The sequence below is a fragment of the Trifolium pratense genome, linkage group LG1, assembly GCF_020283565.1.
Source record: "Trifolium pratense cultivar HEN17-A07 linkage group LG1, ARS_RC_1.1, whole genome shotgun sequence".
NCBI lineage: Eukaryota > Viridiplantae > Streptophyta > Magnoliopsida > Fabales > Fabaceae > Trifolium > Trifolium pratense.
This window is the reverse complement of record NC_060059.1, coordinates 34,670,214-34,690,421: the sequence shown is the minus strand read 5'-3', so window position 1 is coordinate 34,690,421 and position 20,208 is coordinate 34,670,214. Positions and strand designations below refer to the sequence as shown.

Sequence of the window (20,208 nt, the reverse complement as noted above, 5' to 3'; positions counted from 1 at the left end):
GAATCGTACTCGGGTTCTCTCGAACGATCTGGTCTAGGAGGTATACAGACATATAGATATGTTAAGGAAGAAGCTAGTTTTTCTCAGTTAAACAAAGATTGTTTTGTCTGTTTTGGAATTAAACTTTGTCCATGTCTCTTTCCTAAGAATTTTGGTATTGTATTATTTGTTTTGTTTCCTCTGGCCTTGATAGTTTCGTATACTTAAATACTTGGCAATACAACTGGATTGAGTATTTTGAAAACTAGTTAAATTAAGACGTATTCATTTGGCTTAATGGTGATTAGTCGTCCACAAAAGATTCCAAGCCATCAATTCAATATGTTGTTTTCTTAATAGAAAATCACTTCATTTTGACGTTCACGGAGTTCTAATGTACATACACATCAGCAAAATTGTTACATTTCATTGAAAAATACACCCTCTTTAAAAACTCATGCTTATTTAAAGTTTGAACATCAAAATCCAACAGAATATGATTTCTTACTGTTAAAGTAGGAAGTTGTAATCGTTGTCAGCCGTTTGATTATAAACTAATAGTTGAGAGCATTTTAACTGAAAAAACACATTTTTTATTTATTTCAAATTGACGGTTAAAATAAAAAACATTGTAAAACAATGTGTAATAATTATGAGCTTTTTTTTTTTTTTTTTTGGTATTCAATTATGAGCTAATTTGGTCCAATACGAAATATGGTACCTTAAATTATCTCAATCTCTTTTTAACATTTTACCTTTTATAATTTACACGCGTATTGTAAGCCGATGAAGCTAACCATAGAGACTTTGAACGAGTCCAATTTGAAAGTGACTCTCAAGTGTTGGTTGAGGCAATTCGTACTAATAAGCAAGGAAACTCAGAGTTTCTTTCAATCGTAAATGATATTATTCTTGTTATGTGTTAGAAGTCCCACATTGGCTAGAGATATGGTAAAGATAGTCTTTATAAGTGTAGCGCAAACCTCAACTTTCAAGCTAGCTTTTGTGGTCGAGTATAGGCCTCCCAAATTCTAATATGGTATCAGAGCCTATCCTAAATTTATTTGTTGTTTGTTGTGGAGACCTCCCATATTTGGGCCACCAGTTGTGGAGACTTTCTATTTTCATTTCTCGACTCTCAATTTTGTCAATTTTGTTTTTCTTGACTTTCATGTTTTATTTCTTTATATTTTTTCTCTTTTTGGTTTTCTTTGTCTTCAGATACCATGGTTGAGCGACTATGGTCCCGTTTGTATTAGCTTATTTTTTAGCTTAAACAAACAGCTTATGCAATATAAATTAGGTTTTATGCTATTTTATAAGTTCACACTAGTGAAAATTGTATTTTTATAATCTATTTTATCATAAACTACCTTGACAAACTTATAATAATACATAAAAAAAAATTCTTCAAAAAAAAAATAATACATAAAAATTGCATAAGCTGTTTGCATAAGCTCAAAAATAAGCTAATCCAAACGGGCAACATATGTCTTAAGTTGTTGGTAATATTCTTCTAAGTTTCCAATGATAAAATACTTGAATTCATAATTTATATATAAAAGCAGAAGGTAGTATTAAAATATAAAATAAGTAATTAAATCTTTAAAATAGAGCTATGTGAAGAGGTAGTAGCATTTTATTTTATTTTTCGATAAGAAGGTAGTATTTATTTTTGTCGTTATAATTGGTGGCCTTGTATTGCCGGCCGGTCACATACGAAAAGAGCCATTTCATTTTCCAATTATTTATTACTATAAGATATTTCCTTTATATATGGCCAAAAAAGAAACAAAGGTTTTGAATGCTGTTTTCTCCATCCATTATTTCAAAGCTTGAAAATAAACGTGACTTCGAAGCCATTTTCACTTTGGGTGCAAACTCTTAGGAAAGAAGAGGTAAAGTCTTTAATGTTATGTGTTTATAAATTTTGGCCATAGTGCATGCTATATTTGGTTCCTCTAAAAAATGAATAGTTAGCAAGGAAAGTGAAAACTTAATGGTTGATTTTATTACTCATACATAAACAAAATTTAGTGTTTGTCTAAAATAAATATAAATATATTTGAAAATGGTTTTACATGAAAGTTTATAGCAATACTTATTATTATGTGTATGAATCAAACTCGGTATGTGAGATTTATAACACTTGCATATATATATATATACATACATCTAGACATCTATCACTTGTGCTAGACCGTTATATAATTTTGTTTGAAATTTGAAGAAGTTCTAGTTAATTTGGTTACACCCTGTGTATGAGGATACTTAGCATTTAATTTTGGTTGACTAGAACAAAAAATATTTTAACCAAAGATGATTCTGATTCGTACATAATACTTGATGAAAAGAATAATAATGTACTCCCTCCGTAACATTTTATAAGGAAATTTCAGATTTCTAATTTCATAGCATAATGAACCATATGCGAGTCATAACAATGTGTTATTAATAAACCATAATGGATTACATAGCTTCTTTATTTATATGGATTTATGTGAGGACCATGTGATGAGTGTGTGGATGTGTTATTAATTTATACATACATGTGTATAATTCAAATCTACTTACGTTGTTAGATCAAAATTCATTTTATAGAATGGGAGAAGGGAATGACAATTCAAGCTTAGGAGAAGAAAATGTCGCCCCTCCAAAAATAAAATTGGAGTCATTTGGGAGCTTATCAAACTACGGTAGGGCGCTCTTGTATACACCGAGCCGACTATTGGATCGGGTTACGGCCCGGTCCAATGATGAGACAGAGTTGGTTGATGTGAAGAATCGAAGTCAACACGAAATGAAGAAAACACTATCTTGGTGGGATTTGATATGGTTCGGCATGGGTAGTGTCATTGGCTCGGGAATTTTTGTATTGACCGGACTTGAGGTTAGGAATACTGTGGGACCCGCTGTGGTGCTATCTTATGTTGTCTCCGGTATTTCAGCCATGTTGTCTGTTTTTTGTTACACTGAATTTGCTGTGGAAATTCCTGTCGCTGGTACGTATATTTTTTGTTTAATTTAGTCATCTATCTTTTATTTATTTCAAATAGTTTAGCGATAAAACTCACACACATACTAAGTGCAAAGAAGAGGAGACTTGTGAATTTGAATTTGCATCTCAACAGATCAAATATCTCTATAATATTTTACCGTATGAGCTCTACTTACGAAACTTTGTGTCATCTCTACTTAAGTCTATTGCGAAAATAAATACATAATTTTTGTGTCATCTCTTTTTTTTTTTTTTGAATGGAAGACTTTTGTGTCATCTCTACTTTGACTAATTGAATGATAATTTCATGCCTTTATTATAGGTGGTTCCTTTGCTTATCTAAGAGTTGAGCTTGGTGAATTTGTAGCATTCATAGCATCAGGAAACATTATTCTTGAATATGTAATTGGTGGTGCTGCAGTCTCACGTTCATGGACATCCTATTTTGCAACACTTTGCAATCAACCATCAGACAAATTTGTCATCATAGTACATTCATTTGCAAAAGATTACAACAAACTTGATCCTATTGCTGTTTTTGTTCTAGCAATTATTTGCACTTTTGCAGTTTTCAGCACAAAGGGTTCCTCCCGTTTAAACTACATTGCCTCAATAATTCATGTCATTGTCCTAATGTTCATCATAATTGCGGGTTTAACTAAAGCCGAAGCTGAAAATTACTCTGATTTTACACCTTTTGGAGCTAGAGGAATCTTTCAATCCGCTGCGGTTTTGTTTTTCGCTTATGTTGGATTCGATGCGGTTAGTACAATGGCCGAGGAGACGAAGAATCCCGGAAAAGATATACCGATTGGTCTAATTGGTTCGATGACACTTACAACATTTATTTATTGCATGATGGGTGTGACAATTTGTTTAATGCAAAAATATTCAGATGTTGATGAAAACGCGGCTTTTTCGGTTGCATTTGAAGCCGTTGGAATGAAATGGGCTAAGTATATTGTTGCATTTGGTGCATTGAAAGGAATGACTAGTGTTTTACTTGTTGGTGCTGTTGGTCAAGCAAGATATCTAACACATATTGCAAGAACACATTTGTTACCTTCATGGCTTGCAAGAGTGAATGAAAAAACAAAGACTCCAATTAATGCAACTCTTGTTATGTTTGTTGCAACTGCAATTGTTGCACTTTTTACTAGCCTTGATGTTCTTGCTAATTTACTTTCAATTTCAACTTTGTTCCTTTTTTCACTAGTGGCAATTGCTCTATTGGTTAGGAGATATTGTGTTAGAGGTGTGACATCTAGGTTTGATGTTATGAAATTTGTTGGATTCCTATTTCTCATATTAGGTTCTTCGGTTGGATGTTCGATTTATTGGTCGCAAACTACCAGGTGGCTTGGTTACACTATATTAGTACCTATTTGGTTTGTGGGGACATTCGGCATTTGGTTTTTTGTTCCTCTTGCAAAGAAGCCGAAGATTTGGGGCGTACCGCTTGTTCCATTTTTGCCGTCCGCGTCAATCGGTATCAATATTTTCCTTCTTGGAACTTTAGATAAGGCTTCATTCAAGAGATTTGGTTATTGGACTGGATTTTTGGTTGTGTATTACTTGCTTGTTGGAGTACATGCATCTTATGATATAGCAAAGCTAGAAAAGGAGAGGAAGAAACTAGAGGATAAGACAAAATCAAAGATAGATGAAGAAAATGGTGTTCCATTGAAGTCTAATACCAAAGATGAAAATCATACAAAGGAGGATTTTTAATTTATGTATTGTTGATAGTTTTTTTTATTAGTGTTTATGTGAGAATAACTTGGACAATCAAATTGTGTTTGTAAAAGTGGTGTTTCTCTATATATAAGAAGCTATATTGATCCAAAATTTATTTGCCAATAAGAAAAAAATTATTTACCTTTCCTCAATAGGAAAAAATGTGACACAAATTAACTTTGAGTTTTTCATAGTTTCATATGGTTCTCTTATTTGCCAAGTACTATAACATGAAGGAAAAATTAATTAATATATTGTTAGTGCATTAGAAATGTCTATAGAAAGGTCTCATTAGTCTTTGTTGTTCCTATATATATGTAAAATGATTTCCTTAATTTGTTGTTTTAGTTAGAGATTGGGTTAGAGAAGCATTACCGCAGGTGAACTAATAGCCAAATTCCTTAGAGAAGGAGCTTTTCTCTTTATCAAGCTCTCAAACTTATTTTTCTTATGAAATGAATCTTACTAGAATTAGTTTTCAATAGTATACATACATTAGTATATGTTAGTAGAAAATGTAATTGAGCTGCTAATCAGCTTGTTAAGATGCTTTCTCTTTAGGTCTCTCATGTATCTTTTATACCCTCAAATATTCCAATTTTGCCCTTGATAAAAACTTCGGTTCACAGAAATCGAAGTTTTTTGTAGTTCAAATTCAGGAAAAATTCGGTTAACATAAACCGAATTTTTTTTTCGATTCATAGAAACCGAAGTTTTTATTGAAGGATAAAAGAGTAAAATCCAGAGGGGAAAAAAGAACCATGGGAGCTTAAAGAGAAAATATCATTTGTTAGGTTGTCAATTAGTAAACCCAACACTATATGGGTTTGATAATTTCCCAATTTTTATCTGCGCCCCATCCGATTGTATAGTGGGATCTGTCTAATGATATAATTGTATCTTTCTAAAATAAAAAAAAAATTATTTATTCAACCAATTTATACATTTGGATTTACGAGCTTGCATTTTATTTCATCAAATAAATACAAGTAACATTATTTTGATTTTTACCACTAGTTTAATCTAGTTCGAGAGTTAGTCCTGACATAAAGTGGTTTCAGTCTCTTCCCGAATACAAGTAACATTATTTGTTAAAGAGAAAACTGTCCAGGTAAAAAGAAAAAATCCACCCAAAAAGGATTTGCACAAATTTAATAAAACATTTACAGATAGATGAATAAAATGTATTTTCCCTCATTTTAATTTCCCCTTAATCATATTCAATTATTTTAAATCAATAAACTAAATTTTACTTTTAAAAAATAAAAATCATATTACCTGTGGTTAAAATCTTAAGTATTGAAGTCAAAATTTTGTGTTCCCACTTCTTTTGGCTGCGCAAGGCGTAGGATCTGCTGCGTTCTATAGGCACATGTTCTGGACTCTTAGACATATTCTCGCCCCTACTTTCCGTGCTAGGCGAGGCGCAACATAGAACGATCTAGAATGTTTTTCTAGTTCTACGCAAGGTGCAAGTCGTCACTACCATCTTATAAAAAGATTGCGTTTTTTTTCTTCTGAAATTAAGGTTCTTAGGAAACACTTAGACGTGGAAAAAAATAAATCATTAGTGGTTCATGAAACTAGTGATTGAGATCTTTTTGGGTTAATGCTAAAGTTGGGATACACATTTCAAACATCTTGGGAGTAGTGAGATTCATTTTGTTCATCTTTGTTCTTGTGATGTTGGGTAAAAATGGATTGAAATTAGGAATTCATTGTTGAGGCATTCATTTGAAATTTTTTTATAAACATTGATTATAGTGAATGGATAGTTGTTCTCTCTCCAGATATATGTTATTATTGGACTGAATTGGGTAAAAGAATCTTAGTGTTCTTTATTGGTTTACAGTGAGTTGAGAATCGAACTCATAACCTATAGCGTATTACCCAAACCCCTCACCACTAGATCAAACCTACTGGCTTTTATTTGTTCTTTCTTTACTTGAGCCTTTATGCTTCACTTGCTTGGTTATTGATTACTATTGGAATCTTAACTCCACTCATTTGTGATTATTGTTTCGTGAAGAATCCATAACAAATCAACATTATTGAATAACTATATTAATATTATATGAAATATTTTGTTATAGAACTTACAAAAGCAAAATTAATGTTAGCGCAAATTTTAATTTACTTAGTTTTTCTGTTGCAAAAAAGATTAATTAGTGATGCTTACATCGCATCTCTATAATTATAAATTTTTTAAGTCAACAATAAAAAATTATATCTTTTCATTATCAATAAAAAAAAATTATATCTTTTATTAAAAAAAAATCTATACTAATTATAATTAAAAAAAATAAAACAAAATCAACGCCCGTGCAGCATCTGCGGGTCATAATCTAGTTTACATTAATGGTCATTACAAAAATTATAATTGAAATTTGAAAGTACTCTTAATTTAATTTAATCTTCTAATTTGACAATTTCTTACGCAAGCAATAATTAAACTAGATTCTTCATTCACATTAAATTAGTGCCATCGTTGTCTTTGATGTATGTTGATGCAATTGAAAACTAGGAACCCAACAAATGAAGCAGGTAAGATGTTTTTTTTTTTTTTTTTACAAGAGGTAAGATGGATTTTGATTCTATATTATATGAGTCAGAATTCGTTGACACAAACTAGTTTGACACAAAACGTTACACCGCTTAATAACGTTTTAACCGATATAAATTTTATAAAATTCACCGTTGGATTGAAAGTTTACATCATATAGAACATCTGTGTAAAATTTCAGGCAAATCCAAAATCATTTGATATGCTATTGAAACACATAAAGATTAACGACATTTAGAAAAACAAAAACCGTTAATTTTGATTTATCTCAATAAGATATCAAATGATTTTGGATTTATTTGAAATTTTACATAAATGATCTGTAATATATAAACTTTCAATCAAACGGTGAATTTTATAAAATTTATATCGGTTAAAACGTTATTGAGAAGTGTAATATTTAGTGTCAAACTAGTTGATGTCAACGGATCCTGACTCATATTATATACTGAATTTCCCAAGATGAAGAAATGCGTAAATTTATGATTTTATTTATCGTAAAAATTATAATTATATTTAACATAAATAAAATTATTCTTTAAAAAAAACATAAATAAAATTAGTTTTTTTTACAACCAATATTCGGCCAACTGGACCACCTAATCTGGTTAGGCGGTCAGTTTTAGTATCAAGGCTCTGTTTGGATTAACTTATTTTTGAGTTTATGCAAACATCTTATGCAATTTTTATGTATTATTATAAGTTTGTCAAAGTAGTTTATGATAAAATAGCTTATAAAAATACAATTTTCACTAGTGTGAACTTATAAAATAACATAAAACTTAATTTATATTGCATAAACTCAAAAATAAGCTAATTCAAACGGGGCCCAAGTAGTTTAAGCCCCCTTTCGATTGCAATTGCGGATGATCGAACAGTAGTCCTCCATATCAAATTCAACGTTAATCATCACCGGATCAACTAAAGATCGATAATAAAATCAGAAATTTTCTTATAACATAAAACATTCATGTATGCGTTTGATGAACTTATAAAGATAGTTTATGACATATTCATAAGTTCTTTTGAACTTATAATGTAAATAAACTGTCGTAAAAAAATCAATAAATTATGCGATAATTTTAGAAACACAATATAACTTAAATGAAATAGTTCAGATCCCCCGCAACTGCGATCGGGAGGGTACTTGAATCACTTGATGTCAGAACTGACCTTGAACCAAATTCAACTTGTGGTGAAAAAATAAATAAAAATAGTTCACCCTTATTTAATTTTAAGCTAATTATAGAAATAGCTACACATTTGTACCCAAAAAAATAGCTACATAAGTGGCTGTATTATTCAATAAACAATTGCTTTACCTAAATGCATTCTATATACTTTATCATTCAAACTACAATTATGCCTAGCAGCCTAAGATAAAGAAAGGGGGTCTTTTTGGTCTTTTTGAAATCTTCAAACTCCATCATTTTTAAAGGCCCGATTACTTTTCATATTTTCTGTGCTCAATTTATAAAATATAAAAAATAACATCTCAAATAAAGTCGTTTATATATTTGAAGTCTGAAAACTCTCTACAATATTCTGCGCGGTCTTCAAATTTATCAAAACACACCTCATAACAAACATGACAAATCTCATCAGGAAAAATAAAAGAATCATTAAACAATATTAAGGATAGGACGGTAATCCACTAGTAAAAATAAACGGTAACTAAAATTTACAGTTTCTGAATATCACTTCATAGAAAGGTCACGAGGTATACCCATCAATTTGGACTAAACTTTAGGAGTTCGTTTTTTCAATCAAACTTTAAACATTATTTACAATATTTCTTCGTTATTGGTCTCAACTTTATTCACTTATATTTTGTCAAATGCTATGGTCCATACAATATGTACTTTAACTAACTTGGATATATTGATTATTACCTAATAATGCAAGTTTGATTTTAATTTGAACTTAAATCACTTTTCAACTACTTCCAATTAGGAATAATCCTACTTGGTGGTGAAATTTTAGTGCGTTTCACATTAAACTTAAGTCAAAATAGATGTCACTTCACGTGCTACAAAATGGCTTATACCTAAAAAATTATTTGAATAATTGAATTAATCTCGACCTTGATTACCGTTTGTAGCATCGTTGAAAATATAAGAAAACCAAACCAAACTCTTAACATTTAAAAAAATGTCAATTGGGACCTCAATTTGAAGTTTATATTATGGTTGTTGAAAAACAATACTTAAAAGAAAGACATGGCCTATAACAAGTAGCACTAGCTAGAGTAGCAAACCATGGTTGTTCTAATTTTTTATTTTTATAAGAAGACTATATATCTAAATTGGTACTTAACAATTTGAATGCAACTGATCAATTTACTCTATAACTAATATTTAAATATGTGACATAAGTGATAAATATTTTAACCATTTGGTTTAGAGTTTGAATATCCATGACCGGTACGTATGAAAATATATTTTGTGATAAAATTTAAATCTCAACTTAGCCCTTGAAAATTACATATTTGGGTATTGTTTTACTATTGTGTTTTGTCGGACGACTAATGTGGATATTAGGCATCAGATGTCGTGTCAAGCGTGAGTTGAAAGTTTCACAATCCACAAAAACCTGAATGCCGAGTAAGATATATAGCAAACCAGAAAATTCATATACATAATGCTTAAAGTTTTGGTGAAGATATGATATATAATCAATTTGTATGGTTGCTCTGTTGTAAAACGATTTACTGAGTTTAATAAAAACAGAAAAACGATTTTTATAAAATTGGCAACGAAACTATTATTGGCTGAGTCGCGTACTAGGTCGCTTTCTTTAAGACGTTTCGCGGAACTACTCGAAGAAGTGCACTGTAGTATATCGACCGCGAAGTCCCCAGGATAAAACAGCCGTTTTCAAAGAAAATACCGATAAACTACTGCACTGTAGTATCGGCCAGAATAACACCAAGTATGGTCGAAAATTTCGAACCACTCTAATTGATATGCGAATATCAATTCTACGGTTAACAACCGTTCAAAATATTGAAACAACAAAAATTTAACGAAGAAGAAAAAAAAATAGAGAGGAAAGAAAGCAGTTTCTCAGGATTCAGAGAAAAAGAAAAGTGATTTAAAACTGAAGAAAGTGAAGTGTATTTATAGGCAAGTAGGGAGCTGGAATCAGAGGATTTTTAGGAGCTGAGATAACTCAGTCAAAATTCCAAACGTGGCACAAAAATAGGGACACGCGGGACACATCATCTTTGACCGTTTAACAGATAAAGATCTGTTCAGACTTGGTCTTAGCACATTTAACATGTGCGAATTAAGGGACACACTAAAAGAAATTTAAATTTCAAAAAATTTCTTTTTCTTAGTATTAAAAAATTAATATATCACCCAAGCCCAAGCCCGGCCCGAACCGAACCGAGCCGAGCCGGCCGGTCGGACGGACGGCGGCGGCGGCGCGCGCGCGCGCGTGTGATATTCGACATTGTGTGTGGTCTCCCTTTCTTACAAAAGTGGGTACCCCAAGGGCACACCCTTGGATTGCCACCTTGTGGTATATAAACACTACCAAGTGGTGTGATTTTTCCAATGTGGGACTCAAAGAGCCTTTTTTCAATTCACACTACACAAGGTTCTAACAAATGTGTTTACTTCAATACCAAGTTTCCTCTTATTCCTTCATCATGTTCCAACAATCCCCCACTTGAATTTAAAAAAAGTTGTTTCAGTCATAACGTTAAACGTTTCAGTAAGATTGTGCATAAGCGAAGGTGAGCTAAGTCTTGGAACCTTCACGTAGCCAGTAAGAGCCTGATTAAACAAGAGTGACGTTTAGTCTTGGAACTCTATCTCAGATTTTCCTCAAACCAGCACACAACCTTTCTTAAGGTGTTTTCTAAGGCCCGTGCATTAATGGCCCTGCACGTCTATCCCAGTTTCATGAATGCTCTAGGAATTCGCCTCGAAACTCCAGAGGAACCGGCCTCAGTTCCACATTCATATAGGTGATTCTATCAAGAGTACTCCTGATGTACTCCACTCCTATAGAGTATAGATTTCATTAAGAGTTTTGCTAACTCAACCTTTATCATTACAGGATTCATGCTTCTTAATTTGCATGTTCATCTCATATTACTCACAACTTGTTGTTTACCCATTGGAACCTAATTCATGGGATCTCCAGTCTTTTAGGTTGGGTTACCATCATAAGTAATTCACTTCATAGGCATTAGTCCCATCTTGACAGATGTATTTTGGACTTTCTCTCTAGCCAGTCCTTTCGTCAAAGGATCTGCTAGGTTATCATTAGTGCGTACATGATCCACTCTCACAGCACCTGTAGTGATGAGCTCTCTCACTGTGCTGTGCTTTCTTCTAATTTGACGTCTTTTACCGTTATAAAAACGATTCTCAATTTTAGCGATAGCTGCAGTACTATCACAATGGATCAAGACAGCAGGCATAGGTTTTTCCCATAAGGGAATCTCAGATAACAAGCATCTCAACCAGCTTGCTTCTTCACTAGCAGTTGCTAGTGCTATCATTTCAGATTCCATAGTGGACTGTGCCAAAATGGTCTGTTTCTTAGACTTCCATGATACAGCTCCACCGGCTATACTAAATATAAAGCCACTAGTAGCTTTGGAATCATCTGACAAGGTGTTCCAATCAGCATCACTGTACCCTTCAAGTACAGCTGGAAATCTCTGATAGTGTAATCCGAGATTCATTGTCCTTTTCAGGTATCTCATGACTCTCTCAATAGCGTGCCAATGCTCATTACTGGGTCTGCTGGTAAACCTACACAAGAGTCCCACGACATAGGCGATGTCGGGTCTAGTACAATCAGTGGCATACCTAAGACTACCAATGATGCTCGCGTATTCTGTTTGTCTTACGCTATCACCAGTGTTCTTAAACAGTTTTACACTGGGATCATAAGGTGTGCAGGCAGGTTTACAGTTAAAGTAACCGTATTTCTTTAGGATCTTTTCCACATAATGTGATTGATCTAGGGATATCCCCTTCTCAGACCTAGTGATTTTTATTCCAAGAATCACACTAGCTTCTCCGAGGTCTTTCATATCAAAGTTGTTACTCAACAGTGATTTCACTTTATTTATGGCAGAAAGGTTTGAGCCAAATATCAACATGTCATCTACATAGAGACATATTATAGTGCAAATGTTGCCATCACATTTATAGTAAATGCATTTGTCACTCTCATTGAGTCTGAACCCATTCAATATCATTAAGTTATCAAACTTTTCATGCCATTGTTTCGGAGCTTGTTTAAGACCATACAGAGATTTATCTAACTTGCAGACCTTAGTTTCTTGTCCATGTATAACAAACCCTTCGGGTTGTTCCATATAGATTTCTTCTTCTAAGTCACCATTTAAAAAAGCAGTTTTAACGTCCATTTGGTGTACAATTAAGTTATAAATAGCTGCTATTGAAATAAGTACTCGAATGGACGTTATTCTAGTGACCGGTGAAAATGTGTCGAAGAAATCTATATTTTCTCTTTGTCTAAAACCTTTGGCTACAAGGCGAGCCTTGTATTTTTCAACCGTGCCGTCGGGTTTTAGTTTCTTTTTCAAAATCCATTTGCAACCAATTGGTTTGCAACCGGGAGGTAAGTCTACTAAGTGCCATGTTTTGTTAGATTCTAGAGAATCCATCTCATCATTAATAGCTTCTTGCCAAAGATCTGCATCCATCGATGACAAGGCTTCTTGAAGATTTGTCGGATCTTCATTCAATGTAAAGGTCGCATAGTCTGGACCATAGTCTTTAGCAACTCTTGCACGTTTGCTTCTACGAAGTTCATTTTCTACTTCGTCATTGCTATCCGCATTTGGTATCACTGGTAAGTGACTCGACTCAGGAATATTATCCTGTTCAGTGCCCCCACTATTTCTTGATTTAAAGGGAAATTTATTTTCATAGAAGTCTGCATCATTAGATTCTATGATCACTTTTTCATTTAGGTCGTAAAACCTATATGCTTTACTGTTTGCTGCGTAACCAATGAATACACATTCATAGGCTCTACTAGCGAGTTTAACTCGCTTCGGGTCCGGTTTACGGACATAGGCTAGACATCCCCAAGTTCTTAAATAAGACAAGTTTGGTTGTCTTTTCTTTAATATTTCATAAGCAGATTCGCTTCTTTTAGATTTGGGAATTCTATTCAAAACAAAGCAGACAGTCAAAATTATTTCCCCCCACCAATGTTTAGCGGCACCAGAATTTAACATAATAGCAACTACTAATTCAGTAAGAGTTCTATTCTTTCTTTCTGCTTTACCATTCATTTCAGGGGAATATGGTGCAGTCGTTTCATGTATAATTCCGTGTTGTTTATAAAAATCATTAAATAAACTAGAATTATATTCGGTTCCCCTATCACTACGAAGTCTCTTGATTTTCGTATTAAATTGATTTTCTATTTCTTTCACAAAAATTTTGAACATATCAAAAGCATCACTTTTATTTTTCATTAAATAAACAAAAGTATAATCTGAACAATCATCAATAAAAGTGATAAAATAACGTTTGTTATTCCTAGTCAAGGTTCCATCTAGTTCACATATATCAGAATGTATAAGGTCCATTGGTTCAGATTCTCGTATTACTGATTTATGTTTGCTCTTTGTTATTTTAGCTTGACTACAAAATTCACATTTTTCTATGTCATTAAAACTAAGTTTAGGAATTAATCCTAAGTTACTAATATTCAAAATAGATCGTTTATTAACATGACAAAGTCTAGAATGCCAAATATTAAAATCACACAAAGAGTAAACAAAAGGAGAAATTTTATTAATAATCATTTCATCAACATTAAGCTTAAACATGCCATCAGAGGCGTACCCTTTCCCAATAAAAATACCATTCTTAGTGATGGTGTACATATCAGCCCCTATAGTTTGATTAAACCCAGCCTTATTCAAGAGGAAACCAGAAACAAGATTCTTCTTCATCTCAGGAACATGAAGGACTTCCTTCAAGATAAGAGTCTTTCCAGATGTGAACTTCAGAACCACATCTCCAACACCAGCAACATCAGATGTATGAGCATTACCCATCTGCACCTTCTTATTTTCAGCATTCGTGTATGTTTTAAACATAGCACGATCATAACAGACATGGCGGGTAGCGCCAGTATCTATCCACCATCCATCAGTACCACCGACCATATTAATTTCGGTGATCATAGCAGCATATGGCTCATCAGCCACATTCACATTAATATGTGCAAGATTAGCCGGTTTAGGCCTCTTTGGATTTCTGCACTTCTTTGATATATGACCTGTTTTCCAGCAATTGAAGCAGTAAAATGGCTCAACAGCGTCATTTCTAGGAGGTGGTTGTTGTTGATGTTGCTTGGCAATATGGCCCCTAACCGGGTTACCATTCTTAACTCGGTTTTGTACGCGGCTCTGATTCTGATTTTTCAAAGGTTTGCCCGTAGGCTTCAGAGCTGCACCGAATTTCTTTTTATTGGTGTTAGAAACAACCAATATCTTTTCTTCCTCTTTCATATCCTGTTTCCGGGATTCTTCTTCTATACGAAGACGGGTAATCAGACCCTCAATGGAAAATTCCTTTGTCTTATGACGGAGCTGATTCTTAAAATCCTTCCAACTAGGGGGCAGCTTATCAATTATAACAGAAATTTGAAACTGCTCATGTAAAGGCATACCTTCAGTTATTATCTCATGAGCAATCTTTTGCAGTTCATGTGACTGCACTTCCACCGACCTCTCATCAACCATCTGGTATTTCAAATACCTACTCACAGCATACTTCTTCACACCAGCTTCCTCAGTATCATACTTCTTACTCAGAGCCTCCCACACATCACTGGCTGTATTATATGTTCTGTAATAATCATACAGATCATCCTCCAATCCATTAATGATATAGTTTTTGCAAACATAATCATTATCAATCCAGAGCTGCCTATCTATTTCTAGTTGCAGCGCTTTCTCTTTAAGCTGTTCTGCCGTGGCCTTGCCTTTATCTTTCTCGGCAGAGACAGCATCACCGTTGGTGTTAACGGGCTGTTCATTAGTTCCAGAAGCAGAAGCTGAAGCTTCAGCAGGAACCACAGGAATAGGCTGTTTCAAAACGTAGGCACATTTTTTAAGAGTCAGGAAGAAAAACATTTTTTTGCTGCCAACGTTTGAAATGATTGCCCTCAAACTTAAACGGCCTTTCGGTAGCACCGACAGATGAATTACCAATAATCTCTTCGTTTGCCATGATATTTTCGAAACGTCTTAAAATTGTTGTAAAACGATTTACTGAGTTTAATAAAAACAGAAAAACGATTTTTATAAAATTGGCAACGAAACTATTATTGGCTGAGTCGCGTACTAGGTCGCTTTCTTTAAGACGTTTCGCGGAACTACTCGAAGAAGTGCACTGTAGTATATCGACCGCGAAGTCCCCAGGATAAAACAGCCGTTTTCAAAGAAAATACCGATAAACTACTGCACTGTAGTATCGGCCAGAATAACACCAAGTATGGTCGAAAATTTCGAACCACTCTAATTGATATGCGAATATCAATTCTACGGTTAACAACCGTTCAAAATATTGAAACAACAAAAATTTAACGAAGAAGAAAAAAAAATAGAGAGGAAAGAAAGCAGTTTCTCAGGATTCAGAGAAAAAGAAAAGTGATTTAAAACTGAAGAAAGTGAAGTGTATTTATAGGCAAGTAGGGAGCTGGAATCAGAGGATTTTTAGGAGCTGAGATAACTCAGTCAAAATTCCAAACGTGGCACAAAAATAGGGACACGCGGGACACATCATCTTTGACCGTTTAACAGATAAAGATCTGTTCAGACTTGGTCTTAGCACATTTAACATGTGCGAATTAAGGGACACACTAAAAGAAATTTAAATTTCAAAAAATTTCTTTTTCTTAGTATTAAAAAATTAATATATCACCGAACCGAGCCGGCCGGCCGGACGGACGGACGGCGGCGGCGGCGCGCGCGCGTGATATTCGACATTGTGTGTGGTCTCCCTTTCTTACAAAAGTGGGTACCCCAAGGGCACACCCTTGGATTGCCACCTTGTGGTATATAAACACTACCAAGTGGTGTGATTTTTCCAATGTGGGACTCAAAGAGCCTTTTTTCAATTCACACTACACAAGGTTCTAACAAATGTGTTTACTTCAATACCAAGTTTCCTCTTATTCCTTCATCATGTTCCAACATGCTCGAACTCCAGTGTAAAGATTATCGGGCTTCTCTCATGATCCAATAATATCGTGACATGTATTTGTTAAATCTAATTCCATGAAATAATTGAGACTCAGAACTAATATTTCTATCATAGATCTTTTTATATTCATCACACTAAAATCGAATACTTAAAATAACTATCTTCTACTTAAAAAGTCACACCAAATTGGTTGTTCAATTTTATGTTTACCAATTAACTTCTATTTATTATTTGTCATTAGGAAAGCGAAATGCTACTTAGTATAGTGTATTTAGTTTATAGGTACGTACTTTGTCAAATTTTGTCTGGTTTTCAAACCTTGCCTTATTTATTTGACCATGGAGCCACAAAAATCCACAACCACCCATACATATTCACAACCATGTCATTGTCTCACAACAACCAATTCACATGTAAATGTTGCACCTTTGGTTGTTTGTGAGCATTACCCGGAACAACAATAAATTTCTTTGTTAATTCATTGGTATTATTCATTAACAACTTTGCTAGCTCTTTAGTTAGTTCTCCAAAGAAGTGAGAAACCAATTACTCAAATTTTGGTTTCCACTTTGTGTATAGTTCTAAATTCTAATAATGGGAAATAGTTTAGGTGGAAAAAAGACCACAAAGGTGATGAAAATCGATGGTGAAACTTTCAAGCTAAAGACACCGGTGAAAGTCGGCGAAGTGCTTAAGAATCATCCCGGTCTTGTCTTGTTAGAATCTGAGGAAGTGAAGCATTATGGAGTGAGAGCGAAGCCAATGGAAGCACACAAAGAGTTAAAGCCGAAAAGACTTTATTTTCTTGTGCAACTTCCAAAGGAAAGTATAGCTACGAGAAGGGTTCGTTCCGTGATTAATATGAGTGCTAAAGACAGGCTCGAGAGTCTGTCTTTAGCACGAAGGTCAGCTTCTGACCTTACGATTATTAAACCAATGAATAACTTCGAGGGGAGGGAAGAATTGAAGAATGGCGGGGTGAGGTTGAAAATGAGACTTCCAAAGGCAGAAGTTGAGAAGTTGATGCAAAGTAGCAAAGATGAGGCTGAAGCTGCTGAGAAGATTATGAATCTTTGTATGGCTAATGGTAGCAATGACAAGAAGCAAAAAAAGGAAATGCTTTGGAAGGGTAGCAAAGGAGATGGTGAATTCAAAAAGGCTTATGAGGTATGCTAGAAATAGACAATGTTTTGTCTTTTTTTCATTTTGTGAAAAGAAAACATCTAATTTGAAAATGTTATTTCCATTTAGCTAGAGAAAGACTAAACATGTTAATGTTTTCATATTAGTTTTTGGATAAGGAAGTAATTGGAAGCACATAGTGGCACTTAAGCTAATGCTGAATCATTTGAAATTTTGAATAACATATGAACTTGATTTTTGGTTGGAATGAATAACCATTAGTCAAATTTTACATATTTCATAACTCTGAATTATTAAGGGTGTGTTTGATAACACAAATAAGCTAGCTTATAACTTATTATATGAGCTTATAAGCTTTTTCAAAAAATCAGAGTGTTTGGTAACAAGCTTTTTTACTAGCTTATAGTTTTTTTCCAAATGTTATTTCAAGTAGCGTTTGAGCTTATAGCTTTTTACACTTTATTCCATTTTTACCCTTTAAGTTAATAACTACCTACTCTAAAAAAGAAAGTACCCACTATCAATTACGTCATTTTATATTTATTAATCACTTTAAAAACTAACTTATTTTTACCAAAGACCCCAAGTCTGTTTTCAATCACAAGTATAAAGTGATTTTCTTCTTATTATTATCAAGAGTTTTTAAATCAAAATAAAAACATTTTTGGGGTGAGAGAGGCTCGAACTCTCGACCTCAGGATAACTCAGTAGCTATGAGACCTACGCGCTAGCCAACTGCGCCACCACCCCTTCAAGTTGTTATGTATTATAGTTTCTACAATATATAGTTTGAAAACAATATAATGTGTATAATTTGTTTATTAGATCAACAATGGTCGAGAAATAGTTATTCTACGAAGGATCTTACATTTTTTACCATCATTTAGAGAGAGAGAGAATGTGTCTGTGATGTTAAAACGATACTATATCCATGAAAAATTGTGCCAACTAACTTTATGTGAAGCATATTAAAATATATCCATTCACATTTCATAAAAAAAATTGTGCCAACTAACTAGTGACATAACATATAAATATAATTTGTCAAAAATAAATAAATATTTGAAGCATAGTATCATAATTTAATTTAATTTGACATCATACAAAAATTTGACATAATTTAATTTTTAAAAAGAATATTTACGTCTGCATTGTATAGGTTTCTTATATACTAGTAGTAACATATATTTGAAGCATCATAAAATCATCCATTATCTATTTATATTTCATAAACTAACGACAAGCAAAATAGTGGATGGAAGTACAGAGTACTATGAGGGTGTTTTCCTTATTTTTGTCAAATAATGGATGACCCTGCATTTTCATCACCCTGCATGTCCAAACCAAAAAAATTTAATTTATGAAAAATGTCCTTTTCAATTATAAATTATTTTTGACAAAACAATTTCCTTTTCAATTTGTTGGTATTATTAGACTTGATTGCTATTATTTTTGAAAAAGTGGGTGCAGAATTAAAGTATTACTATTCCATGCACAATCATGCATGCATTATATATACAATTGTAGGTAAGAATAATGCTAGCAACACACTCTTTAACAAACACACTCCAACACACTCTCTTTTATTGGTTGAAATTCACATGGGTCCCATAAAAAAATGTGGACCCATATATCTTTTATGGGACCCATATAAATTTTAACCAATAGAAGAGAGTGTGTTAAAGTGTGTTTATTAAAGAGTGTGTTGCTAGCACTCCTCTTGTAGGTAATAAATCAAATCAACATGATTAGAATATATAGTTTGCACCAACTAAATTGTTTGTTTTTGCAGAAAAGGGTGAGTTTTATGCCAATCAATGAAGGAAGTAGTAGTTCCATAGCAGTGGTTTCCTAACCTTGAAGATAAACTTGGAACCCTCACTTTTGCTCCTAGTGATAGGCTAGACTTCTAGCTATCTTGCAAAATGAATGAAATTTCTAAAGCTTTTCTTTTTAATGCTTAGTTTAATGTAAGAGTCTTGTACTTATGTAATACTCTCTCCGTAACAAAATATAAGCAAAAATTATTTTGTTTATATTTTGTCACAGAGGGAGCATATGAATGACGAATCACATGTACTGTGGTTATTTCAATAATTAAAACATGGTGTTTGTAATCTTAGTGCATTATTAATACAACGCCATTATAGTTGTATGCTAGTATACCTGATTTAACATTACTCTTTAAATAATATACTAAAATATTTGACAAAACAATGACTTGATGCATTGTTTCCTATTGAGTTCCAAAGTACAAGTTGAATTTGTGTATTGGTAAAAAAATAGTGTTGTTAATCTTTTCAACTAATCAAGAGACATGTTCTTAATCATAAGTTTAATTAATTCCATTCTAAAGCTCTATCATGCACTTGCAAGTAGTAGACAATTTGAGGTCTTAATGTACAACTAAGAAGCTTTCAAAATTAGGTTTATGTTGACTTAGTTTGTTGGAAAATCTCAATCCTAGGTATGCTCCTTCTTGCTATAAGGATAACTAACATGACACCCGTGTGTGACGCACAGGGTCGCGCGTTGCCGCTCCTTATACATATCATATATTATCATCA

The 20,208-nt window shown here is 33.3% G+C and overlaps 2 protein-coding genes and 1 non-coding gene across 4 annotated transcripts; 2 read left to right on the top strand and 1 right to left on the bottom strand.

Annotated features, from left to right (window-relative positions):
- Positions 1 to 1,563: 1,563 nt before the first annotated feature.
- On the top strand, positions 1,564 to 4,825 carry LOC123887491 (cationic amino acid transporter 1-like). Of its 2 annotated transcripts, none has more exons than XM_045936821.1 (3): positions 1,564 to 1,877; positions 2,581 to 2,981; positions 3,300 to 4,825. In XM_045936821.1, exons 2-3 carry the CDS (start codon positions 2,582 to 2,584, stop codon positions 4,706 to 4,708), a joined length of 1,809 nt encoding a protein of 602 aa, XP_045792777.1. In that variant the 5' UTR covers positions 1,564 to 1,877; position 2,581; the 3' UTR covers positions 4,709 to 4,825. The 2 variants fall into 2 exon arrangements, with proteins under 2 accessions (XP_045792777.1, XP_045792784.1); XM_045936828.1 differs by having other exon boundaries at positions 1,621 to 1,877; positions 2,562 to 2,981.
- Positions 4,826 to 16,829: 12,004 nt separating this feature from the next.
- Positions 16,830 to 19,878, top strand: LOC123906422 (uncharacterized protein At1g66480-like). The gene is made up of 2 exons (XM_045956323.1): positions 16,830 to 17,665; positions 19,434 to 19,878. Exons 1-2 carry the CDS (start codon positions 17,093 to 17,095, stop codon positions 19,494 to 19,496), a joined length of 636 nt encoding a protein of 211 aa, XP_045812279.1. The 5' UTR covers positions 16,830 to 17,092; the 3' UTR covers positions 19,497 to 19,878.
- On the bottom strand, positions 18,307 to 18,391 carry TRNAM-CAU. The gene is given in 2 exon segments: positions 18,307 to 18,342; positions 18,354 to 18,391. It is a non-coding gene; the product is annotated as a tRNA-Met (tRNA).
- Positions 19,879 to 20,208: the final 330 nt, after the last annotated feature.